General features: G+C 46.7%; 1 protein-coding gene across 2 annotated transcripts in view; it reads right to left on the minus strand.

The window, feature by feature from the left end:
* Nucleotides 1-10,307: 10,307 nt before the first annotated feature.
* LOC140403846 (coiled-coil domain-containing protein 134-like) overlaps nt 10,308-26,615 on the minus strand; it is a 47,603-nt gene continuing 31,295 nt past the window's right edge. For both annotated transcript variants that reach the window (XM_072492034.1, XM_072492033.1), the window contains exons 6-7: nt 12,702-12,773; nt 10,308-10,850 (exon numbers count right to left, since the gene is read on the minus strand). In XM_072492034.1, the coding sequence (XP_072348135.1) occupies nt 10,725-10,850; nt 12,702-12,773 (198 nt within the window). In that variant the 3' untranslated portion in view covers nt 10,308-10,724. The remainder of the gene's footprint in view (nt 10,851-12,701; nt 12,774-26,615) is intronic.

Consider the following 26,615-nt stretch of genomic DNA (forward strand, 5'->3'; position numbering starts at 1 on the left):
GTCAGGACTCAGCAAGGAGCTGGACAAAGAAAAAAGACAAAAAATATTTGCCAAAAACGAAAAATTAAACAGAAAACACACAGCTGGCTTTTGCACCACCCCAGATGAGGAAATCTATCAATTCCAATTGTTTGAATCGTACGAGTGTAATGTATCGGTTTTATTCCTCCCGCAGCAGTGTGACAAGGCAAAAATAGACTATAAAACCCTTCACATTTGCTACAAGGGCCATTTCATGATTTGCTGCAAGGGCCATTTCTTTAAGCAGCAAGACAATCCTCGAGAAAACTGGGTCTGTAGAAGCAATTACAACATGCTATCTGGTAGACATTTCATACTCAGGGGGCACACTGCTCTTGGGTTCTGCTACTTGTAATTGGCCTCCATGAACATTGTTGCCCAAATGTCTACAACAACAACTTGCCTCCTCCTGGCGTAGTGGTATTGTCACTGGACTAGTAATCTCGAGACCCAGGGTAATGCTCTGGGGTCCCAGGTCTGAATCCCACCACGGCAAATGGTGGAATTTGAATCTAATAAAAATCTGGAATTAATGCTAACCATAACAATTGTCGATTGTTTTTAAAACTCATCTGGTTCACTAATGCCCCTTGAGGGAAGGAAACCGGCTGTCCTTGCCCGGTCTGGCCTTCATGTGACTCCAGACCCACAGCAATGTGGTTGACTCTTAAATTCCCTCTGAAATGGCCGAGCAAGTCATTTAGTTGAAGGGCAAATAGTGATGGGCAACAAATGCTGGCCTTGCCTGTGATGCACACATCCCATGAACGAATTTAACAAAACCATGTCACCTTTGACGTAAAATGTCCCATTTCACAGGGCTTTTACCAATCAGAATTCTCTCCCCAACAACACCGAAGGTTCAAACAGGCAGCTCCCCACCACAATTAGTGATTTGGCAACAAAAATGTTGGCCTAGTCAGTGACAGGAAAGAATTTTTAAAAATTGACACCAAGCTACACAAGGGATATGTTGGTGTTGAGGAAGTTTGAAAAGGAGGAGGAAGAGTGGGGAGAGCTTTGGGAACGGATCTCCAGAGCTTACCGTCTAGGCAGCTGAAGGTACGGCCACCGAGTGAAGCAAATTGGAGATGTGCATGAGACCAGAATTGGCTGGGGATGAGAGACGGCGAGGGGTGAGAACTTGCTGGATTGTGAAAATGATAACTCCTTGTTCCAGCTTGGTGTGTTGCAGGGTAAATATTCCAGCTAACCTGCTCCAGAGATTCCATTATTTTAGATGTACAGTAACTCCGCCACCGGGGTTTGCCGTTTTGCCCACTTCATAGAATTCACACTGCAGAAGGAGGCCATTTGGCCTGTCGAGTCTGCACCAGCCCTTGGAAAGAGCACCCCACTTAAGCCACCCCATCCTTGTAACCCAACCTAACCTTTTTGGACACTATGGACAATTTAGCATGGCCAATCCTCCTAACCTGCACATTCCTGGACTGGGAGGGAACCAGAGCACCCGGAGGAAACCCACGCACACACGGGGCGAACCTGCAGACTCCGCACAGGCGGAGACCCAATCCGGGAATCGGACCCGGGCCTTGGAGCTCTGAAGCACCTGTGCTAACCACTGTGCTACCATGCTGCCCGCCAGCTTATGTGGCGACCTTCAGCTCTTTAAATTGGGCAGAAAACCTCAGGTTGGGTGAGCAGAGAAATGGATACTCCAGGCAGTGAGTTACAATTCTGTGTGTAACCGCGTGTGACTGAAGGACTCAAAACCGTTTGTTCGGATCACACGCTTTCAGACCTTGCATTTTATTGTTAAACAGCCATCCAACTTATAACACAAAGGCCCTGCAATTCCTTATCATCAGGATCGCTGCTTGATGGCGATGGAATAACTCAAAAGCACGTTACGTCAGCTTCTGGGACCCTTCCCAGTGTTTCAGAGTTTCAATTTCAGTGATTCCATCCATTCTATTTGCGTAAACCAAAAAAAATAAGTTGTGGTCTTTGTAATGAAACTTCCTTTTTTAAAGGAAAGACAGCAGCTCTGGTGAGAGCAAACCTGTACAGGTCACTACCACCCTGAGGCGATTTCATTCAAATGTGAGCGGCTATTTGTGTCAATGAATGGTGTCGAGTAGCTCCAGCCCACAGCGGAAATGGTCCCAGTGGTTGTCAGCTTTCTCACGGGGTCATAACTGGTATGGCAACTGCTCGGCCCAAGACCGCAAGAAATTACAGGCGTGAACACCGCCCAGTCCATCACACGGACCCTGCCTCCCATCTATTGACTGTCTACACCTCCCGCTGCCTTGGGAAAGCGGGCAGCATCATCAAAGACCCCTCCCACCTTGTTTATTCTCTTTTCCAACCTTTTACATTGGGCAGAAGATGCAAAAGTCTGAGAACACATACTAACTGATTCAAAAACATCTTCCCCGCTGTTACCAGACTCCTGAATATAGAACATAGAACATTACAGCGCAGTACAGGCCCTTCGGCCCTCGATGTTGCGCCGACCTGTGAAACCACTCTAAAGCCCATCTACACTATTCCCTTATTATGGTCCACTTATGGACTAAATTGATCTCTCCACACATCTTCTCATGTGCAGCACTATGCCCTGTGTGCTTCACTCGATGTCTGTGTATTTAACATTGTGTATTTATCGTATGTCCTATGTTTTTCATGTATGGAACGATCTGCCTGCACTGTACGCAGAACAATACTTTTTACTGTACCTTGGTACACATTTTTAAAGAAAAATATTTTTTTATTAAAGTTTTTCATAATTAATAGTAATAATCCTAACACAGCAAAATAGAGTGAACATTAACATAGTGCAAAAAGAGAATATACAATAGCAATTAACTAGAAGTGACCCCACATGCCTCACATCCTCCCAACGGAGCACTCTCCCCCCCCCCCCCCATGGGTCGCTGCTGCTGCTGACGTTTTAATTTTCCCTGAGAAGACATCGGACGGTATTATGCCCCCGCTCAACAGCAGCAACTCTGTCCACTTGGCAAAATTATTTACACACATAAGTAGGCATCTGTTCGTGGTGTTGTCATCCTTTGCTTCTCCCAGACGGAGTTTGCTGCCGTTGTCGTCTCATGCGCACTTCCGCTTCTGCGGCCCTCCCGCCTTCCCCGTTTTCTCTGTTCCTGTGGATGTTAAGTTTGTTAACGTTTCCCTGCCTCCCCCCTCCCCCTCTCTGGCTCTCCTCTATTGTTCCCTGTCACTTCCCTCTACCCCCCTCTCCCGGCACCGTTCACATCTGTCCTCCACCTCTGGGAAGAACCTACTCATACGGGTTCTTGTTAAGTGGGCTCTATGTACCACTTTTAGTTGCGTCAGGCTGAGCCTTGCTCACGTGGCGGTGGAGTTGACCCTATACAGTGCTTCGCTCCAGAGTCCCCACCCTATTTCGATCCCCAGGTCCTCCTCCCACTTCATTCTTGTTGCGTCCAGTACGGTGTCGGCCCCTTCTACCAGTCGGTCACACATGTAGCTACAGTTTCCTTTATCTAGGATGCTTGCGTCCAGTAACTCTTCCAGTAGTGTCTGTCGTGGTGGTTGTGGGTATGTCCCTGTCACCTTTCGTAGGAAGATTTTTAGTTGCAGGTACCTTAGCTCGTTCCCCCTGGCTAGCTGGAATTTCTCTGTCAGTTCGCCCAGTGTTGTGATCCTGCCGTCCATGTATAGGTCCCTGACTGTCAGTGTCCCTCTGTCCTGTCCCCATCTTTTGAAGGTGGCGTCAGTCAGCGCTGGTGTGAACCTATGGTTGTTGCAGATGGGAGCTTTACCCGACATTCTGGTCAGGCCAAATTGTTGCCGTAGTTGGTTCCAGGACTGGAGGGTGGCTATTACCACCGGACTGTTGGAGTGTTTTTTGGGTGGGGATGGGAGCGTCGCCGTGGTGAGGGCCCGGAGGGAGGTCCCCCTGCAGGAGGCGCACCCACTCGTCTTCTGGCTCCTTGATCCATCGCTTATTCGCTCGGCCGCCGCCGCCCAGCGGTAGAATTGTAGGTTTGGGAGGGCAAGCCCCCCCCTGGATTTTGTTTTTTGTAAGACCTTCTTTGGGATCCTAGCATTCTTCCCCCTCCCATACGAACGCCATGATTAGTTTGTCTAGTGCTTTGAAAAAGGCCTTGGGGATGTAGATTGGGATGGATCTGAATAGGAAGAGGTACCTGGGCAGCACGTTCATTTTGATCGTCTGGACTTTCCCTGCGAGGGAGAGTGGGAGTGTGTTCCTTCTTTGCAGGTCCTTTTTTACTTCCTCTGTCAGACTGGTGAGGTTCCATTTGTGGATCCCGTTCCAGTCATGGGCTATTTGGATCCCCAGGTAGCGGAATTTGTGTCGGGCTTGTTTAAGCGGCAGTCCCGTTAGTGCTGCCCCCCTGCTTGTGGGTGTACCGGGAAGATCTCGCTTTTGCTCATGTTGAGTTTGTAGCCCGAGAAGTCACCAAACTCTTTCAGGCGCGCAATGATTCCGCCCATGCTGCTCTGTGGATCCGAAATGTAGAGGAGCAGGTCATCTGCATAGAGTGAGATTCTGTGCTCTCTGCCTCCCCTTCAGATCCCCCTCCAGATTTTGCTGCTCTGAGCGCGATTGCTAGTGGTTCGATCGCTAGAGCGAACAGCAGCGGAGACAGTGGGCATCCTTGTCTGGTGCCCCTGTGCAGCCGGAAGTATTGGGAGTTGGTGTTGTTGGTCCGTACGCTCGCCATGGGAGCGTTGTATAGGAGCTTTACCCAGGAGGTGAATCCTGTTCCAAGCCCGAACCGCTCCAGTACCTCGATGAGGTATTTCCATTCGACTCTGAGGAAGGCCTTTTCTGCATCTAGGGAGACGATCATCTTGGTGTTCTTTCCCCGGAGGGGGTCATTATCACGTTCAGCAGGCGCCTGATGTTGGAGGTAAGCTGTCTACCTTTGACAAAGCCCATCTGGTCCTCTGCGACCACCTCAGGTACACAGTCTTCTAACCTTTTGGCTAGGATTCTGGCCAGTATTTTGGCATCTGCATTCAGCAGTGAGTTGGGTCTTTGTCTTTCTTAGGTATCAGCGAGATTGAGGTCTGTGCTAGCGTGGGCGGCAGTGTGCCCCTAGCTAGCGAGTCTGTGAACATCTCCTGCTGGTGCAGGGCCAGTGCTGTCGCAAATGTTTTGTAGAAGTCCGCCGGGAACCCATCGGGTCCCGGCGCCTTCCCCACCTGCATGGAGCTAATGCTGTCCATGATCTCTCCCAGTACTAGTGGTGCTTCCAAGCCCCGTTTTCTGCCCTCTCCCACGACTGGAATGTCCAGTCCATCAAGGAACCGTTTCATCCCAGACTCCCCCATTGGGGGCTCTCAGGTGTACAGCCCTTGGTAGGCGGCCTTGAAGGTTTTGTTGATCTTTTCAGATTCTGTTTCTAACGTGCCTCTGGTATCCCTGATTGGTGCAATTTCTCTGGTGGCTGCCTGCTTTCTCAGCTGGTGTGCCAACAGGCGGCTGGCTTTGTCTCCGTGTTCGTATAGGGTCCCACATGCCTGGCAGAGTTGGTGCACTGCTTTCCTGGTGGAGAGCAGGTCAAAGTTCCTTTGTAGTTCTTTCCTCTCCGCCAGGAGCTCTACGGTCGGGGCCTCGGAGTGGTTATGGTCTACCTCCAGTATGGAGTCGACCAGCTGCTGCCTAGCCGCCCTTTCCTCCCTATCTCTTTGCGCTTTGAAAGCGATGATTTCCCCTCTTAGTATGGCCTTTAGTGCTTCCCAGAACGTGGAGGGTGAGACCTCCCCGTTCTGGTTGTTCTCGGTGTACTCTGCTATGGCCCGTGATAACCTTTTGTTGAAGGTTTTGTCCGCTAGTAGGGCGACGTCCAACCTCCATGTGGGGCGTTGGGCCCTGCCCGTCTCCAGCCTCACGTCCGTGGAGCGTGGTCTGATATCACAATTGCGGAGTATTCCACTTTGTCTATCCCTGGAAGCACCATTTTCCCCACCACAAAGAAGTCAATTCTGGTGCATACGTTGTGTACTGGGGAGAAGGAGAAATCCTTCTCCCCCGGGTGGGCGAACCTCCAGGGGTCCACCGCTCCCATCTGCTCCATAAAGTGACTGAGTTCCCTTGCCATGCTTGAGGATTTCCCCGTTTTGGGGTTTGATCTGACCTTGGTACACATGACAATAAATCTAAATATTAGGAAATTGGGTCCAGAAATGATACCCCAATGTAGCAGGCAATTTAGGGATTAAACAGACTAAGGGGAGAAAAAAAACCTGCTAGCAGAGAGCCAGAGGGATACGTCCACACCTGACCGAGTTACATTGCCCCAGCCAGACTTAAACTTATTAGTGAGAATGCACAGGAGGCCCCCAGATCCATTGTTCTTCGGGATACTCCTTTCTGACAAGCTATTAGCCCATTACAGAGTCTGATGGCCTCTTTGTCCATCAATGGGAGGTTAGTTGTATCAGACAGCATAACAATAATGGGTCCAAGTCTGGAAACCCCAGCAGAGAATCTTTGTTTGAGGAGCTGGAAATGGAAATCGTTTATTGTCACAAGTAGGCTTTAAATTAAGTTACTGTGAAAAGCCCCTAGTCGCTACATTCCGGCACCTGTTTCGGGAGGCTGGTACGGGAATTGAACCGTGCTGCTGGCCTGCCTTGGTCTGCTTACAAAGCCAGCGATTTAGCCCTGTGCTAAACCAGCCCTAGGGAGATTAGAGAGAGAGAAGGAATGCTGTTTGGAAGTTACAGAGGGGAAGGCTTTGGAAATCGACTGAAGGTCACGAAAGTTGCCACGGAGGCAGGCTTTGGCAAAGGGGTTCAGAACGAATGTCCCTACCAGAAGACAAATTGCCTTTGTCTGCCTGTGACAGAGGCATGAGAGCTGCATGTTCTGTTACAGTTTTGTTTAATGGGGACTATAATAACAATAATCTTTATTGTCATAAGTAGGCTATCATTTACACTGCAATGAAGTTACTGTGAAATGCCCCTAGTCGCCACATTCCGGCACCTGTTCGGGTACATTGAGGGAGAATTCAGAATGTCCAAATGACCTAACAGCACGTCTTTTGGGTCTTGTGGGAGGAAACCGGAGCATCCGGAAGAAACCCACGCCGACACGGGGAGAATGTGACCGCACAGACAGTGACCCAAGCCGGGAATCGAACCTGGGTCCCTGGCACTGAGAATCCACAGTGCTAACCACTATGCTACCGTGTTAAGTTTATGAAACTGCATGTAATCTTTTATTTTGTTAGGGATGAAGTTTAAATATTATTTTCTTTTGTTTTAATAAAATTGCTTAAAAAAATAACCAAACCTTATTTTTTATAACAGCACTTCTGGAACAAATTGATCTTTCCGCACTGTCTTAAAACCTAAAAAAAGGTTATGGTCCTGGTCCAGTCTCATAGCCACTGTTGAGAGCTGACCAAGCGTCTGTAACACCAAGACTGATCAGCTCCATTTCTGTAACACTTACTGCCTCTGTCCCTGACTCAGCCCGCTGGCCACCGAAACCCATAATTTGAATTCCATAGAATTCCTAGTGTCGAAGGAGGCCATTTGGCCCATCGAGTCTGCACCGACCCTCTGAAAAAACATCTTACCCAGGCCCACCACTTGGCCATCCTTTGGACTCCGGCCGACATTCGCGACCCACCATTTTCTCTTACTTTTACTGTGAGAGGTGAGCCTTGGCTTATATTCTATAGTCTAGAGTAGCGAAGGATGAGAAATGACCTCATTGAAACAGGCATTAATCTCTCTGGACTCCACAGAGCAGATGCAGAATGTAAGTTTTCCTCAGACGGGTGGTTTACAGCCTGGGGATATAGTTTGCAAATTACAATGCAACGATTTTAGACATAGATGAGGAGGAATTACTTAACTCAAAGTATTGTGAATATTTTTAATCTCTAAAATTCACTATCAGAGTTCTGCAGGCTCAGCCATTGAGCAGAGTCAAGACAGATGCAGGAAGACTGAACTAAATTTTTAAAAAAGTCTTCCCCTGGGTCAGTGCGTATTTTTTTAGCTGGTTGCGGTCATCATTTTTAAAGCCGCTCGCAGACGGCTGCTGTGGCCGTTGCACCTGAATTCTCGCAATCGGGAACGCCGCGATGGACGGCTCCGCGGCCCTTTCGACACCCGCCTGCGACCCCCCCAGTTTGAAAATGCCTGACCTAACCTGCACATCTTTGGATGTGGAAGGAAACTGGAGGAAACCCACGCAGACACAGGGAGAACATGCAGACTCCACACAGTGACCCAAGGACGGAATTGAATCCGGGTCCTTGGCGCTGTGAGGCAGCAGTGCTAACCACCATGCCGCCCATTCCATGGGACGCTCTTCTGTTGAGGTGCTATACAAATCAAGTTTTTGTTAGATCGTCATGACAGTTGAATGGTGGTGGTGCGGATAAATCCTTCAAATAAAAAACCTCACAAGGTTAATCAATCTTTCCCAATAAGAAACTAATTTTTCCTCATTTTCTGTTTCCCTCCCCACCAATGTTGACTTGGGAACCTACACAGGGAGAGGTGGGAGTTTGATGGTGTAGAGGGTGCGTCAGGACTCAGCAAGGAGCTGGACAAAGAAAAAAGACAAAAAATATTTGCCAAAAACGAAAAATTAAACAGAAAACACACAGCTGGCTTTTGCACCACCCCAGATGAGGAAATCTATCAATTCCAATTGTTTGAATCGTACGAGTGTAATGTATCGGTTTTATTCCTCCCGCAGCAGTGTGACAAGGCAAAAATAGACTATAAAACCCTTCACATTTGCTACAAGGGCCATTTCATGATTTGCTGCAAGGGCCATTTCTTTAAGCAGCAAGACAATCCTCGAGAAAACTGGGTCTGTAGAAGCAATTACAACATGCTATCTGGTAGACATTTCATACTCAGGGGGCACACTGCTCTTGGGTTCTGCTACTTGTAATTGGCCTCCATGAACATTGTTGCCCAAATGTCTACAACAACAACTTGCCTCCTCCTGGCGTAGTGGTATTGTCACTGGACTAGTAATCTCGAGACCCAGGGTAATGCTCTGGGGTCCCAGGTCTGAATCCCACCACGGCAAATGGTGGAATTTGAATCTAATAAAAATCTGGAATTAATGCTAACCATAACAATTGTCGATTGTTTTTAAAACTCATCTGGTTCACTAATGCCCCTTGAGGGAAGGAAACCGGCTGTCCTTGCCCGGTCTGGCCTTCATGTGACTCCAGACCCACAGCAATGTGGTTGACTCTTAAATTCCCTCTGAAATGGCCGAGCAAGTCATTTAGTTGAAGGGCAAATAGTGATGGGCAACAAATGCTGGCCTTGCCTGTGATGCACACATCCCATGAACGAATTTAACAAAACCATGTCACCTTTGACGTAAAATGTCCCATTTCACAGGGCTTTTACCAATCAGAATTCTCTCCCCAACAACACCGAAGGTTCAAACAGGCAGCTCCCCACCACAATTAGTGATTTGGCAACAAAAATGTTGGCCTAGTCAGTGACAGGAAAGAATTTTTAAAAATTGACACCAAGCTACACAAGGGATATGTTGGTGTTGAGGAAGTTTGAAAAGGAGGAGGAAGAGTGGGGAGAGCTTTGGGAACGGATCTCCAGAGCTTACCGTCTAGGCAGCTGAAGGTACGGCCACCGAGTGAAGCAAATTGGAGATGTGCATGAGACCAGAATTGGCTGGGGATGAGAGACGGCGAGGGGTGAGAACTTGCTGGATTGTGAAAATGATAACTCCTTGTTCCAGCTTGGTGTGTTGCAGGGTAAATATTCCAGCTAACCTGCTCCAGAGATTCCATTATTTTAGATGTACAGTAACTCCGCCACCGGGGTTTGCCGTTTTGCCCACTTCATAGAATTCACACTGCAGAAGGAGGCCATTTGGCCTGTCGAGTCTGCACCAGCCCTTGGAAAGAGCACCCCACTTAAGCCACCCCATCCTTGTAACCCAACCTAACCTTTTTGGACACTATGGACAATTTAGCATGGCCAATCCTCCTAACCTGCACATTCCTGGACTGGGAGGGAACCAGAGCACCCGGAGGAAACCCACGCACACACGGGGCGAACCTGCAGACTCCGCACAGGCGGAGACCCAATCCGGGAATCGGACCCGGGCCTTGGAGCTCTGAAGCACCTGTGCTAACCACTGTGCTACCATGCTGCCCGCCAGCTTATGTGGCGACCTTCAGCTCTTTAAATTGGGCAGAAAACCTCAGGTTGGGTGAGCAGAGAAATGGATACTCCAGGCAGTGAGTTACAATTCTGTGTGTAACCGCGTGTGACTGAAGGACTCAAAACCGTTTGTTCGGATCACACGCTTTCAGACCTTGCATTTTATTGTTAAACAGCCATCCAACTTATAACACAAAGGCCCTGCAATTCCTTATCATCAGGATCGCTGCTTGATGGCGATGGAATAACTCAAAAGCACGTTACGTCAGCTTCTGGGACCCTTCCCAGTGTTTCAGAGTTTCAATTTCAGTGATTCCATCCATTCTATTTGCGTAAACCAAAAAAAATAAGTTGTGGTCTTTGTAATGAAACTTCCTTTTTTAAAGGAAAGACAGCAGCTCTGGTGAGAGCAAACCTGTACAGGTCACTACCACCCTGAGGCGATTTCATTCAAATGTGAGCGGCTATTTGTGTCAATGAATGGTGTCGAGTAGCTCCAGCCCACAGCGGAAATGGTCCCAGTGGTTGTCAGCTTTCTCACGGGGTCATAACTCGGATCTCGTCTTTGTGATTCTCGGCCCTTTTCGAAGCTCTTTTCTTTTGTCTTCTTTCTTCCGTCTTTTCTCCTCGTCTTTCAAGGCTTTATGAAAGACATCGTTACTGTGAAGGAACTGTAAAAGAAAAACTGCGGTCGATCACTAAAGCCTGGAAACGGAAAGAGGAATTACAGCAGCTCAGAGGTTCCTTGGTTTCACACGAATCCCAGTCCTATTCTAAACTTTTTTATAAATTTTTTGATAAATTTAGCGTACCCAATTCATTTTTTTTCCAATTAAGGGGCAATTTAGCATGTTCAATCCACCTACCCTGCACATCTTTGGGTTGTGGGGGTGAAACCCACGCAAACACGGGGAGAATGTGCAAACTCCACACGGACAGTGACCCAGAGCCGGGATCGAACCTGGGACCTCAGCGTCAGAGGCCTATTCTAAACTTGAACACCAGGCTGGTGTTCTCAAGGTGGGACGGAGGCAATGTCGGAGAAACCGGGCTGAATTTGCTGGCGGGATCTTCCTGTCCTGTCGATGGTGACCGCTCCACCCCGGCAGCACCGCCAGCAACACAAAATTCAGCAGATATCAGTGGATTCGAAGATCCCGCTGCCGCTAGCCCCTCCCTCGGTGTACCCACTCTCCTAGTGCAGCCCCTCCCCCAGTGCAGCCCCTCCCCCAGTGCAGCCCCTCCTCCAGTGCAGCCCCTCCTCCAGTGCAGCCCCTCCTCCAGTGCAGCCCCTCCTCCAGTGCAGCCCCTCCTCCAGTGCAGCCCCTCCTCCAGTGCAGCCCCTCCTCCAGTGCAGCCCCTCCTCCAGTGCAGCCCCTCCCTGTTCCCATGGGTAGAAGAATTGAAGACCAGAGCACACAGATGTAAAATGACTGGCGAATGAACAGAAGGCGACATGAGGAAATTGTTTTTTTAAGGGTTGAAAGTCTAGAATGCACGACTCCAGAGTGTGGAACAGGCAGATTCAATCAATGCTTTCAAAAGAGATTTGGATGAGTACCCGAAGAGAGGGAATTTCCAGGAAAAGTGGAGAATTGGACTGGATTACTCTTGCACCGAGCCAGTATGGACACAAAGGCCAAACGGCCTCATTTTATGCTGTAAACATACCATGATTCTGAGTCTCTGGAATGGGACTTGAATCCACAACCTTCTCATAGAATGATACAGCAAGGGGGAGGCCACTCGGCCCACTGTGCCCGTGTGAAACCTATCCCATTAGTTTCCCCGCTCCACGCACAACTATTTCCTGCAAAATTTCTAGAATTTATCCAATTGCTTTCTGAAAGATCTTATTAAATCTGCTTCCATCAGCCTTTCAGATTAGTGCATTCCAGATCACACTCACTGCATTCAAAAGGTTGCTTCGTGTCGCCTCCGCTTCATTTACCAATCATCTGGAATCTGTGTCCTCAGGAAGCAGGACCATGCCAAACGATACAGCTTCTCCTTCTCCACTCTGTCAAAGTCCTTCACGATTTTGAACATGCTTATTAAATCACCCCTGAACCTCCTCTGTCTAAAGCGAACAACTTCAAGTTCAGTGCTCTCTCTGTCTAACTTGTGTCCCTCATCCCCAGTACCATTCTCGTAAATCGCCTCGGCACCCTCCCTCAGACCTGGTCATGCTGAATCAGAGAGTACCACTGACTGAGCCAAGGCTAGCACTGCACTGGCACCAGGCCAAATAAAAGTGAATTTTGAAAAGATTTTAGATTTTCTAACATTTTGAAATGAAAGCCAGCTTTACCAAAACAGAGCCAAGTGGGACAAATCAATGCTCATGTGCACTTCATGGTGATAGTGTTAGAAAGCTGGGAACAGACTGTTCGACTGTCTCCCCCGATCAAGGAAAAGATGTAGTCCCCAAACCTGCCTCTTTCAGTGACTGGAAATATCTCGAAAATAAAATAATCAGCGAATGAAAGGTTATTTTTCTGAATGAAAGATTATTTACTTACATCTTCATCCTCATTCTCAAATGGATTTTTATAGTCTGGTGATTTTTCACTGATCCCAAGCTCCTGCGCCATCTGTTGGGCAGGGAAAATAAAACATGAAGCATCATGTAGATTTAACACTTTCCCTTCTGCGTATTGAACTATAAACATACGAATTAGGAGAAAATGTAGGCCATTCAGCCCCTCGAACCCGCTCCGCCATTCAATAAGATCATGGCGGATCTCTTTGTATTGAGTTCCACATTCCCATCTACCCCCGATCACCTTTGGTTCCCTTGCCTAGCAAGAATTAATCTACTCTGCCTTAAAAATATTCTGTGACCCCGACCTCGGCACCTTCTGAGGCAGAGAGTTCCAAAGTCGCACAACACTCAGAGAGAAAAATATTCTTCTAATTTCTGTCCTAAAATTTAAAACCGTGCCTCCCAATTCTGGACTCACCCACAAGAGGAAACATTCTTTCCACGTCCACCTTGTCGAAACTGTTCAGGATCTTATAAACTTCCATCAAGTCACTCCTCACTCTCCTCCTAAACTCCAGTGGAAAGAAACCCAGTCTGTCCAACATTTCCTCATCAGAAAACCCAACTCATCCCAGGTATCAATCCAGTGAACCTCCTCCGAACAGCCTCAACTGCATTTACATCCTTTATTAAATAAGGAGGCCAAAACTACTCACACTACTCAGGATCTGGTCTCACCATTGACCTGTACAACTGAAGCATAACATCCTTACTTTAATGTTCAATTTCTCTCATAACAGAGGATAACGTGGGTTAGCACAGTTACTTCACAGCTCCAGGGTCCCAGGTTCGATTCCCGGCTTGGGTCACTGTCTGTGCGGAGTTTGCACGTTCCCCCCATTGTAATGGAAAATCGGAAGCATATGACATTTGAAACATGAAAGTAACACTGAGAATGCCTGAGACTTTTAATGAAAGGGAGAAGTCCCACAAGGGGTTAACAGCAGCAGCCTGTTTGAAATCCAGACAGCCTCACAGGCGGGGAGGAAAACAGGAACAATTCATTCTGATTTACAAGTTTAAAAAGTCATTTGATCGACTTCAAATTCTTAAGATATATGAAAGGGAACAGTATTTCAAAATTCTTTAAGCAACAAATTATTTTATTGAACAATTAAGAAAGACAGTCAGAATCTAAAGTTTAAAATAAGGAACAACTGTTAAGTGTGAAAACTTGCTGACACCAGTAATAAGATGAGACAACTGATTTACAAATAAAGAAAACTAGATGGTGACAAGTTTACACTATGACATACACCATTTTGACGTTAAAAGCTTGGAGAAAGTGGCCGAGCCAGATAAGGATAGAGTCGAAGGGGGTAACCTGAACATGACATTAGCCTAACCCAAAGATGACCCGGGTTGAGTCTGAAAAAATCATTAAGAAAAGACATAAACCTGAAAGAATACTGACGGAGACACAGACAAATTTATTACGTCAAGCAAAGCGAGCAAGTTCAAAGTAATGGCGAGCTGGTGGAATGAAGCCGCGCTGTTGCAAAGGCGCCACACTTCTAACCGATAAGAAACTAACCTTCAACTGTTAGGCTCAAACAGCAGAAGGGTGTAATTTATAAAAGTCAGGCTGCACAAATTGCTATAAAAACTCTGAAAAGTGAGCAGAGAATCGGAATCTTCCTCAGTGATGGGACAAGCAGCATCTGAAGACCGAGCAACCCAGAGAATCGAACAGAAGACCAAAAGTTAAAGAAAACTGATTGTCAAGATAGACTTGAAAGTCGACAACTGGTCCAAACAAGTAAAGATCTTTTTACCTTTCTGTAAAAGTAGTTTTTATCTTTTTAACTTGAAAATAAAGTTAAGTTTAAATTGATAACCTGAAAGAGTGGTTATTATTATCTTTAGAAAGTTTACTTTACTTAGCAAGCCGGACCCATGTGTAAGCTACTAAGTGGTAAGTAAATATAATTCTTCTATGAAGATATGGTTTATGCCGGGGGGATAACTTGAAACACTAGTTTGACCCGAATAGCACCCACCTAAGTCTGCATAGGAGTCAGGTAGTGAGAATCCCTATTCTCACCATTTAGAATATCTTGACCCTTTTTTGGTATAGGGAGAATTCAAAGAATAGTGGTGAGGTTTCAACTTCACCGTGTCTGCGTGGGTTTCCTCCGGGTGCTCCGGTTTCCTCCCACAGTCCAAAGATGTGCAGGTTAGGTGGATTGGCCATGCTAAATTGCCCTTAGTGTCCAAAAAGGTTAAGTGGGGGTTACAGGGATAGGGTAGAGATGTGGGCTTGAGTAGGGTGCTCTTTGAAAGGGCCGGTGCAGACTCGATGGGCCAAATGGCCTCCTTCTGCACTGTAAATGTTATGATTTCATTAATAATAATAATAATAATAATCACTTATTGTCACTACTGGCTTCAATGAAATTACTGTGAAAAGCCCCTAGTCGCCACATTCCGATTAGCCCCGATTACTTGCTGTATCTGCCTACTAGCTTTTTGTGACTCACGAACTAGAACACCCAGATCCCTCTGCACTTCGGTATTCTGCAGCCGTTTTCTGCATAAGTAATTCTCTGTATTTTTACTTTTCTTGCCAAAGCGAACAACGTCACATTTTCCCACATGATGCTTCAGATAACATCCCAATTGCAAGGGTTGAAATTCTGACTTGCTTGGAACTCAAATTAAATTAAGTAATCAACAAGTCGGTCAACATCTGAAAAAGGAAAAAGAGATCGTTCATCAGAAATATCCAACTCCAGAACCTCATCACTTAGCCTCTTTCTTTTTCCAGATGCTCACCATCCCGTGCAATTCCAGCATTTTCCTTTTGAATAACCGTAATCCAGCATTTTGTGGCATTCAAACTCACCATCCCTCTGTTCTGCTTATCTCAGTCAGTTCTCCATTGTGCTAATCATTGGATCACAGGCAAACAAAAGTAAAATACTGTGGATGCCAGAAATGCAAAGTAAAATATTATTTTGACATTTACTCAAGAAAGGGTGCAAGGACATTCCTAGTAGCTAGAGGTCAGGTAGTTCAATGTCAATGGTGGGTAAGGTTTTTTAGTAATTGGGGGAAAAAATAATCAAAGGAGAGGTTTGAGTTAATTACGGAGAGCCTGGAAGAGGTGAATTGTGCTTGACTAATCAAACTGATTGTTTGAAATGAAGTAACAGATTGATGAAGGGAATGCAATGGATGTTGTCTCTATGGAATCTGAGGAGGGCTTTGACAAAGTATCACACAGAAGGCAGGTCAACAAAATTGTGACTGCTTGTGGAATTAGGAGGGGGAGTGTCACTTGGATAGAATGTCATACCTAATGGTTATTTACAGACTGAGGGATGTTGACAAGGGTCAGTGCTAGGACCACTGCTATTTTTGATATCTGTAAATGACTTGGATATTAGAATACAGAGTAGAATTGCTGCTGTGGAGGAGTGGCAAACAGTGAGGATGATACAACGCGCCTGTAACAGGACCTGGATGGGCTAACGAAATGGGCAGATGGGATTTAATATAGAGAAGTCTGAGGTTATACGTTCTGGCAGAAGGGATAGGGAGAGGCAATACAGACACAATTCTAAGGAATGTGCAGGAATAGATGGACCTGGGGCTGCCTGTCCAAAGATCTTTGAAGGCGGCAGAACATATAGAGATTGTGGTTAGCAAAGCGTAGGGGATCGTAGGCTTTGTAAATAGAGGTATTGAGTACAAAAGCAGGGAAGTTACGCTGAAACTTTATAAAGCTCTGGTTAGGCCCCAAATAGAGTATCGCATCCAGTTCTGATCACCACACTTCAGGAAAGAGGTATCGGTCCTTGAGAGAGTGCAGTTGAGATTTTAACAGAATGGTAAATTCACTTAACACCACCAATGCAGAAAAGCCATGGCCAAAGCAAACAGGGCATTGGGTTGTACTTTTAGAATCATTCTGTCTTCATACAGTTTCTTGGTTAGACAACATCCGGTTTTGGTCCATTCACACGGTGGATGATTAGTGGCCTTAGAAAAGTAAGAATGATTCCCAGATGAAAGAACCTTTGATAATCAGATATTCCTGGTGTGTTCACCTTGGGCAGAGTAAAAGTAGAGATAACTTTCCAGAGCAAATAATGAAAGAGCTGGATTATGTCAATTTGACAGATTGAGAAGATCAGCAATCATGCATTTGAGCTCCAACAGAGTCAGAATAGGCTAGATATCAGGCAGTTCTTCTGTTCCCTGGGAGCAGGGTGCCATTGGGTTATGTTGCTGGTTTGTGCAGTATGTGCTGACCCTCTGCACGCCTTCAAAATGGAGCTGGGACTGAGATCGCACCTTATAAAAGGTGGGATTTAACGGTTAACTTGGGTCTGGTCAATGCGATCTGGGCTGGTTTTGACCGCCCAAGAGTCAGATTTTAAAAAAAAACTTTTTGATGCTATGTCTTTGCCTCTTCTAGCGGACTTGTGGATGCGGGTGGGCGAAAGGGTGTCGAGTTATGATGCTTCAAGGGTCATGAGTATGAGGCAGGCTTGATGGAGCAGCTGGTCTTTTGTTGTACGCAGGTTCCTACCGCTACCAGTGTAGTGGATGCTGCACGTAAAGACTTGCATCATTGATTTGGTGAATAAAAGACACGGATCAGATGTCTCAGTATTCCCTAGTCCTCAAACTTGTATCCTATAACAATAACCTATCAAAGCCAACATAACAAAGTTTGGGTTATACATTAGTATGAAGGTTTGACAACAGCACATTGAATTAATATAGCACCTTTATAAGACCATAAGACATAGGAGCAGAATTAGGCCACTTGGTCCATCGAGTCTGCTCCGCCATTCAATCATGGCTGATTTTTTCTCATCCCCATTCTCCTGCCTTCTCCCCATAACCCGATCCCCTTATTGATCAAAAACCTATCTATCTCTGTCTTAAAGACACTCAGTGATTTGGCCTCCACAGCCTTCTGCGGCAAAGAGTTCCACAGATCCACCACCCTCTGGCTGAAGAAATTCCTCCTTATGTCTGTTTTAAAGGATCGTCCCTTTAGTCTGAGATTGTGTCCTCTGGTTCTAGTTTTTTCTACAAATGGAAACATCCTCTCCACGTCCACTCTATACAAGCCTCGTAGTATCCTGCAAGTTTTAATGAGATCCTCCTTATCCTTCTAAACTCCAAAGAGTAGACGTTTCAGTAGGGGAGCATTTCGGGAACAGTGACCACAATTCAGTAAGTTTTAAAGTGCTGGTGGACAAGGATAAGAGTGGTCCTAGGGTGAATGTGCTAAATTGGGGGAAGGCTAATTATAACAATATTAGGCGGGAACTGAAGAACCTAGATTGGGGGCGGATGTTTGAGGGTAAATCAACATCTGACATGTGGGAGGCTTTCAAGTGTCAGTTGAAAGGAATTCAGGACCGGCATGTTACTGTGAGGAAGAAGGATACATACGGCAATTTTCGGGAACCTTGGATAACGAGAGATATTGTAAGACTTTGTTTGCACGGAGTGCTGAATTTGGTGCATTTTGAGTGCTATAGTAAGAGTTTGGTGACCGAGGGAGTTAGGTGAGGAGGGAGTAAGGTTCTCCTTTCATTTTGTTTCCGACATTTCCGCAAAGAGTGAAAAGAGAGCCAGGAGTTTAGAGAAAGTGTAGCTGACTGGGAGCAGAGTCGGAGGGCGGAGATCTAGTTAGTCCACAGGGCAGCTATATTCTGTCAGGTAAGAGGGGATGGAAGCTAGGCCAGTTGCATGCTCCTCCTGTAGGATGTGGGTGGTGAGGGATACCACCGGTGTCCCTGCTGACTATACCTGCGGGACGTGCACCCAACTTCAGCTCCTCAAAGACCGTGTTAGGGAACTGGAGCTGAAGCTGGATGAACTTCGGATCATCCGGGAGGCAGAGGGGGTGATTGAGAAGAGTTACAAGGAGGTAACCACACCCAAGGTACAGGACAAGAATAGCTGGGTTACAGTCAGGGGGAAAAAAACAAACAGGCAGACAGTGCAGGGATCCCTCGTGGCCGTTCCCCTTCAAAACAAGTATACCGTTTTGGATGCTGTTGGGGGGGATGACCTACCGGGGGAAAGCCCTAGCGGCCAGGTCTCTGGCACTGGGGCTCAGAAGGGAAGGGGGGAGAATAGAAAAGCAATAGTTGTAGGCGATTCAATGGTCAGGGGAATAGATAGGAGATTCTGTGGTCGCGAGCGAGACTCCCGGAAGGTATGTTGCCTCCCGGGTGCCAGGGCCAGGGATGTCTCGGATCGTGTCTTCAGGATCCTTAAGGGGGAGGGGGAGAAGCCAGAAGTCGTGGTGCACATTGGTACCAACGACATAGGTAGGAAAAGGGGTGTGGAGGTAATAAACAAGTTTAGGGAGTTAGGCTGGAAGCTAAAAGCCAGGACAGACAGAGTTGTCATCTCTGGTTTGTTGCCGGTGCCACGTGATAGCGAGGCTAGGAATAGGGAGAGAGTGCAGCTGAACACGTGGCTGCAGGAATGGTGTAGGAGGGAGGGCTTCAGGTATTTGGATAATTGGAGCGCATTCTGGGGAAGGTGGGACCTGATACCAGCAGGACGGGTTGCATCTGAACCAGAGGGGCACCAATATCCTGGGAGGGAGGTTTTCTAGTACTCTTCGGGAGGGTTTAAACTAATTTGGCAGGGGAATGGGAACCGGATTTGTAGTCCAGCAAATAAGGTAGCCAATATTCAGGATGCCAAAGCGTGTAATGAGGCAGTGGGGAAGGGAACACTGACAAAGGAGAGGACTTGCAGGCACGGAGATGGGTTGAAGTGTGTATACTTCAACGCAAGAAGCATCAGGAATAAGGTGGGTGAACGTAAGGCATGGATCAGTACTTGGGACTACGATGTGGTGGCGATCACGGAAACTTGGATAGAAGAGGGGCAGAAATGGTTGTTGGAGGTCCCTGGTTATAGATGCTTCAATAAGATTAGGGAGGGTGGTAAAAGAGGTGGGGGGGGTGGCATTGTTAATTAGAGATAGTATAACAGCTGCAGAAAGGCAGTTCGAGGAGTATCACCCTAATGAGGTAGTATGGGTTGAAGTCAGAAATAGGAAAGGAGCAGTCACCTTGTTAGGAGTTTTCTATAGGCCCCCCAATAGTAGCAGAGATGTGGAGGAACAGATTGGGAAACAGATTTTGGAAAGGTGCAGAAGTCGCAGGGTAGTAGTCATGGGTGACTTTAACTTCCCAAATATTGAGTGGAAACTCTTTAGATCAAATAGTTTGGATGGGGTGGTGTTTGTGCAGTGTGTCCAGGAAGCCTTTCTAACACAGTATGTAGATTGTCCGACCAGAGGAGGGCAATATTGGATTTAGTACTTGGTAATGAACCAGGGCAAGTGATAGATTTGTTAGTGGGGGAGCATTTTGGAGATAGTGACCACAATTCTGTGACTTTCACTTTGGTAATGGAGAGGGATAGGTGCGTGCAACAGGGCAAGGTTTACAATTGGGGGAAGGGTAAATACGATGTTGTCAGACAAGAATTGAAGTGCATAAGTTGGGAACATAGGCTGTCAGGGAAGGACACAAGTGAAATGTGGAACTTGTTCAAGGAACAGGTACTACGTGTCCTTGATATGTATGTCCCTGTCAGGCAGGGAAGAGATGGTCGAGTGAGGGAACCATGGTTGACAAGAGAGGTTGAATGTCTTGTTAAGAGGAAAAAGGAGACTTATGTAAGGCTGAGGAAACAAGGTTCAGACAGGGCATTGGAGGGATACAAGATAACCAGGAGGGAACTGAAGAAAGGGATTAGGAGAGCTAAGAGAGGGCATGAACAATCTTTGGCGGGTAGGATCAAGGAAAACCCCAAGGCCTTTTACACATATGTGAGAAATATGAGAATGACTAGAGCGAGGGTAGGTCCGATCAAGGACAGTAGCGGGAGATTGTGTATTGAGTCTGAAGAGATAGGAGAGGTCTTGAACGAGTACTTTTCTTCTGTATTTACAAATTAGAGGGGTGATATTGTTGGAGAGGACAGTGTGAAACAGATTGGTAAGCTTGAGGAAATACTTGTTAGGAAGGAAGATGTGTTGGGCATTTTGAAAAACTTGAGGATAGACAAGTCCCACGGGCCTGACGGGATATATCCAAGGATTCTATGGGAAGCAAGAGATGAAATTGCAGAGCCATTGGCAATGATCTTTTCGTCCTCACTGTCAACAGGGGTGGTACCAGGGGATTGGAGAGTGGCGAATGTCGTGCCCCTGTTCAAAGAAGGGACTAGGGATAACCCTGGGAATTACAGGCCAGTTAGTCTTACTTCGGTGGTAGGCAAAGTAATGGAAAGGGTACTGAAGGATAGGATTTCTGAGCATCTGGAAATACACTGCTTGATTAGGGATAATCAGCACGGATTTGTGAGGGGTAGGTCTTGCCTTACAAGTCTTATTGAATTCTTTGAGGAGGTGACCAAGCATGTGGATGAAGGTAAAGCAGTGGATGTAGTGTACATGGATTTTAGTAAGGCATTTGATAAGGTTCCCCATGGTAGGCTTATGCAGAAAGTAAGGAGGCATGGGATAGTGGGAAATTTGGCCAGTTGGATAACAAACTGGCTAACCGATAGAAGTCAGAGAGTGGTGGTGGGTGGCAAATATTCAGCCTGGATCCCAGTTACCAGTGGCGTACCGCAGGGATCAGTTCTGGGTCCTCTGCTGTTTGTGATTTTCATTAATGACTTGGATGAGGGAGTTGAAGGGTGGGTCAGTAAATTTGTAGACGATACGAAGATTGGTGGAGTTGTGGATAGTAAGGAGGGCTGTTGTCAGCTGCAAAGAGACATAGATAGGATGCAGAGCTGGGCTGAGAAGTGGCAGATGGAGTTTAACCCTGAAAAGTGTGAGGTTGTCCATTTTGGTAGGACAAATATGAATGCGAAATATAGGGTTAACGGTAGAGTTCTTGGCAATGTGGAGGAGCAGAGAGATCTTGGGGTCTATGTTCATACATCTTTGAAAGTTGCCACTCAAGTGGATAGAGCTGTGCAGAAGGCCTATGGTGTGCTCTTGTTCATTAACAGAGGGATTGAATTTAAGAGCCGTGAGGTGATGATGCAGCTGTACAAAACTTTGGTAAGGCCACATTTGGAGTACTGTGTACAGTTCTGGTCGCCTCATTTTAGGAAGGATGTGGAAGCTTTGGAAAAGGTGCAAAGAAGATTTACCAGGGTGTTGCCTGGAATGGAGAGTAGGTCTTACGAGGAAAGGTTGAGGGTGCTAGGCCTTTTCTCATTAGAACGGAGAAGGATGAGGGGCGACTTGATAGAGGTTTATAAGATGATCAGGGGAATAGATAGAGTAGACAGTCAGAGACTTTTTCCCCGGGTGGAACAAACCATTACAAGGGGACATAAAGTTAAGGTGAAAGGTGGAAGATATAGGAGGGCTATCAGAGGTAGGTTCTTTACCCAGAGAGTAGTGGGGGCATGGAACGCACTGCCTGTGGAAGTAGTTGAGTCGGAAACATTAGGGACCTTCAAGCAGCTATTGGATAGGTACATGGATTACGGTAAAATGATATAGTGTAGATTTATTTGTTCTTAAGGGCAGCACGGTAGCATTGTGGATCGCACAATTGCTTCACAGCTCCAGGGTCCCAGGTTCGATTCCGGCTTGGGTCACTGTCTGTGCGGAGTCTGCACAACCTCCCCGTGTGTGCGTGGGTTTCCTCCGAGTGCTCCGGTTTCCTCCCACAGTCCAAAGATGTTCTGGTTAGGTAGATTGGCCATGATAAATTGCCCTTAATGTCCAAAATTGCCCTTGGTGTTGGGTGGAGGTGTTGAGTTTGGGTAGGGTGCTCTTTCCAGGAGCCGGTGCAGACTCAAAGGGCCGAATGGCCTCCTTCTGCACTGTAAATTCAATGATAATCTATGATTAATCTCGGACAAAGGTTCGGCACAACATCGTGGGCTGAAGGGCCTGTTCTGTGCTGTATTTTCTATGTTCTATGCCTCGTCAGAAAGAAAAAGGAGGCATTTGTCAGGGCGAAAAGGCTGGGAACAGACGAAGCCTGTGTGGAATATAAGGAAAGTAGGAAGGAACTTAAGCAAGGAGTCAGGAGGGCTAGAAGGGGTCACGAAAAGTCATTAGCAAATAGGGTTAAGGAAAATCCCAAGGCTTTTTACACGTACATAAAAGAGGGTCGCCAGGGAAAGGGTTGGCCCACTGAAGGATAGGCAAGGGAATCTATGTGTGGAGCCAGAGGAAATGGGCGAGGTACTAAATGAATACTTTGCATCAGTATTCACCAAAGGGAAGGAATTGGTAGATGTTGAGTCTGGAGAAGGGGCTGGTTTAGCTCACTGGACTAAATCACTGGCTTTGAAAGCAGACCAAGGCAGGCCAGCAGCACGGTTTAATTCCCGTACCAGCCACCCTGAACAGGCGCCGGAATGTGGCGACTAGGGGCTTTTCACAGTAACTTCATTGAAGCCTACTTGTGACAATAAGCGATTTTCATTTCATTCATTTCATTTCAGATAGCCTGGGTCACATTGAGACGAGGTGTTGGTAGATAAGTCCCCAGGGCCTGATGGGATCTACCCCAGAATACTGAAGGAGGCTAGAGAGGAAATTGCTGTGGCCTTGACAGAAATCTTTGGATCCTCACTGTCTTCGGGGGATGTCCCGGAGGACTGGAGAATAGCCAATGTTGTTCCTCTGTTTAAGAAGGGTAGCAAGGATAATCCAGGGAACTACAGGCGGTGAGCCTTACGTCAGTGGTAGGGAAATTACTGGAGAGAATTCTTCGAGACAGGATCTACTCCCATTTGGAAGCAAATGGACGTATTAGTGAGAGGCAGCATGGTTTTGTGAAGGGGAGGTTGTGTCTCACTAACTTGATAGAGTTTTTCGAAGAGGTCACAAAAGACGATTGATGCAGGTAGGGCAGTGGATGTTGTCTATATGGACTTCAGTAAGGCCTTTGACAAGGTCCCTCATGGTAGACTAGTACAAAAGGTGAAGTCACACGGGATCAGGGGTGAGCTGGCAAGGTGGATACAGAACTGGCTAGGTCATAGAAGGCAGAGAGTAGCAATGGAAGGATGATTTTCTGATTGGAGGGCTGTGACCAGTGGTGTTCCACAGGGATCAGTGCTGGGACCGATGCTGTTTGTAGTATATCTAAATGATTTGGAGGAAAATGTAACTGGTCTGATTAGTAAGTTTGCAGATGACACAAAGGTTGGTGGAATTTCGGATAGCGATGAAGACTGTCCGAGGATACAGCAGGATTTAGATTGTTTGGAGACTTGGGCGGAGAGATGGCAGATGGAGTTTAATTCGGACAAATGTAAGGTAATGCATTTTGGAAGGTCTAATGCAGGTAGGGAATATACAGTGAATGGTTGAACCCTCAAGAGTATTGAAAGTCAGAGAGATCTAGGTGTACAGGTCCACAGGTCACTGAAAGGGGCAACATAGGTGGAGAAGGTAGTCAAGAAGGCTTACGGCATGCTTGCCTTCATTGGCCGGGGCATTGAGTATAAGAATTGGCAAGTCATGTTGCAGCTGTATAGAACCTTAGTTAGGCCACGCTTGGAGTATAGTGTTCAATTCTGGTCGCCACACTACCAGAAGGATGTGGAGGCTTTAGAGAGGGTGCAGAAGAGATTTACCAGAATGTTGCCTGGTATGGAGGGCATTAGCTATGAGGAGCGGTTGAATGAACTCGGTTTGTTCTCGCTGGAACGACGGAGGTTGAGTGGCGAACTGATAGAGGTCTACAAAATTATGAGGGGCATAGACAGAGTGGATAGTCAGAGGCTTTTCCCCAGGGTAGAGGGGTCAATTACTAGGGGGCAGAGGCTTAAGGTGCGAGGGCAAGGTTTAGAGTAGATGTACGAGGCAAGTTTTTTTTAAACACAGAGGGTAGTGGGTGCCTGGAACCCGCTACCGAAGGAGGTGGTGGAAGCAGGGACAATAGTGACATTTAAGGGGCATCTTGACAAATACATGAATAGGATGGGAATAGAGGGATACAGACCCAGGAAGTGTGGAAGATTTTAGTTTAGTCGGGCAGCATGGTCGGCAGGGGCTTGGAGGGCCGAAGGGCCTGTTCCTGTGCTGTACTTTTCTTTGTTCTTTGAGTACAGACCCAGAGTCCTCAACCGTTCCTCATACGACAAGCTCTTCATTCCAGCTCTTTAACATGATAAATGGTCCCAAGGTGCTTCACTTCACAGGTGATTGTCAAAACAAATTCGACACTGAATCACGCAAGAGGAAATTGGGACAGGTGACCCAAACACTTGGTCAAAGAGATGTATTTGAATAAGGAAGAGAGACAGAGAGAACGAGCTTAGATTGGCCTGGAGTCTTCAGGAAGTGAAGATCAATCTTCAGGACACTGCTCTGTGCAACCCTGGGGAAAAATCATCAGGACAACATTAAAAAATACGTTTGTTAAAATCGATGCTTTGCTGGACCAGGAGCCAATGGGTACAGGGCTAGGGCTGCTGGATGAACAGGACTTGGCACGAGTCAGGATACTGGCAGCAGAGATTCAGAAGAGTTCAAGTTCACAGAGGGTAAATCATGTCACGACTCTAAGGTTCTCCATCACCAAGTGACATAAGCAGAGTGAACGATGGTTCACATTAATCAGAAAATCGTAAAAAGCACAAGGTTTGTGTACACAATCTGTCCATGTGAACTCAGTACTTGCCGAGTGGATACACGGAATTGATTTTCTACAGGTGGTCTCAATGCCGGGCCGACATTGCTGGTAACAAACAGTTTATGCTTAGAAAGTAAAACATGAATTTCTTCCCCCCTCCCTTTCTTCCTATCTCAATTCCGCAGAGGTGTATCTACACAAAGGACGAAAGGAATCAGGTTAGTAAGGCCATGAAAATAAAGCAAGAAACACGCACTTGAGTTCATTTCTAGAACCAGAAAGCAGAGAAGTTAAACTTGCATCAATGACTGGCTGGTCATATCTGAAAGATTCACGAGGCTGATACCAGGACGGAGAGGTTATTATTATCAGGGAAGACTGACAGGCTGGGGCATTTTTCTTGATGGCTGGGATGAGCCAATAAAGGTCATTATGATAGGAGTTATATAATATAATAATCTTTATTGTCACAAGTAGGCTTACATTAACACTGCAATGACGTTACTGTGAAAAGCCCCTAGTCGCCACATTCCGGCGCCTGTTCGGGTACAGAGAGGGAGAATTCAGAATGTCCAATTCACCTAACAAGCACGTCTTTCGGGACGGTGGGAGGAAACCAGAGCACCCGGAGGAAACCCACGCACACACGGGGAGAACGTGCAGATTCTGCACAGACAGCGACCCAAGCCGGGAATCGAACCTGGGACCCTGGTGCTGTGAAGCAACAGTGCTAACCACTGTGCTACCGTGCCGCTAAGGTAGACATAGAGAAGCTGTTCCCACTTGTGAAGGGACCAAAACTAGGGACAATAAATGTAATATGTTCACCATTAGATCGAATAGGGAATTCAGGAGGAACTTCTTTACCCAGTGGCTGGGGAACTCACTACTATATGGAGTGGTTGGGACAAACAGTAATGAAATGAAAAAATGAAAATCGCTTATCGTCACAAGTAGGCTTCAAATTAAGTTACTGTGAAAAGCCCCTAGTCGCCACATTCCGGCGCCTGTTCGGGGAGGCTGGTACGGGAATTGAACCGTGCTGCTGGCCTGCCTTGGGCTGCTTTCAAAGCCAGCGATTTAGCCCTGTGCTAAACAGTATCAATGCTTTTAACGAGAAAGCTAGGCTAACATAAGAGAACAAGGAACAGAAGGATACGCTGATAGGATGAGATGAAAAGGGTTTGAGTGGAGCTTAAATACTGGCATGGGTTAGCCGGGCAGAATGGCCTTTCTCTCTGGTGTAGATCTGGAGTAGTACATAACTTCAT

The sequence above is a fragment of the Scyliorhinus torazame genome, chromosome 29 (genome assembly GCF_047496885.1).
Source record: "Scyliorhinus torazame isolate Kashiwa2021f chromosome 29, sScyTor2.1, whole genome shotgun sequence".
Classification (NCBI taxonomy): Eukaryota; Metazoa; Chordata; class Chondrichthyes; order Carcharhiniformes; family Scyliorhinidae; genus Scyliorhinus; species Scyliorhinus torazame.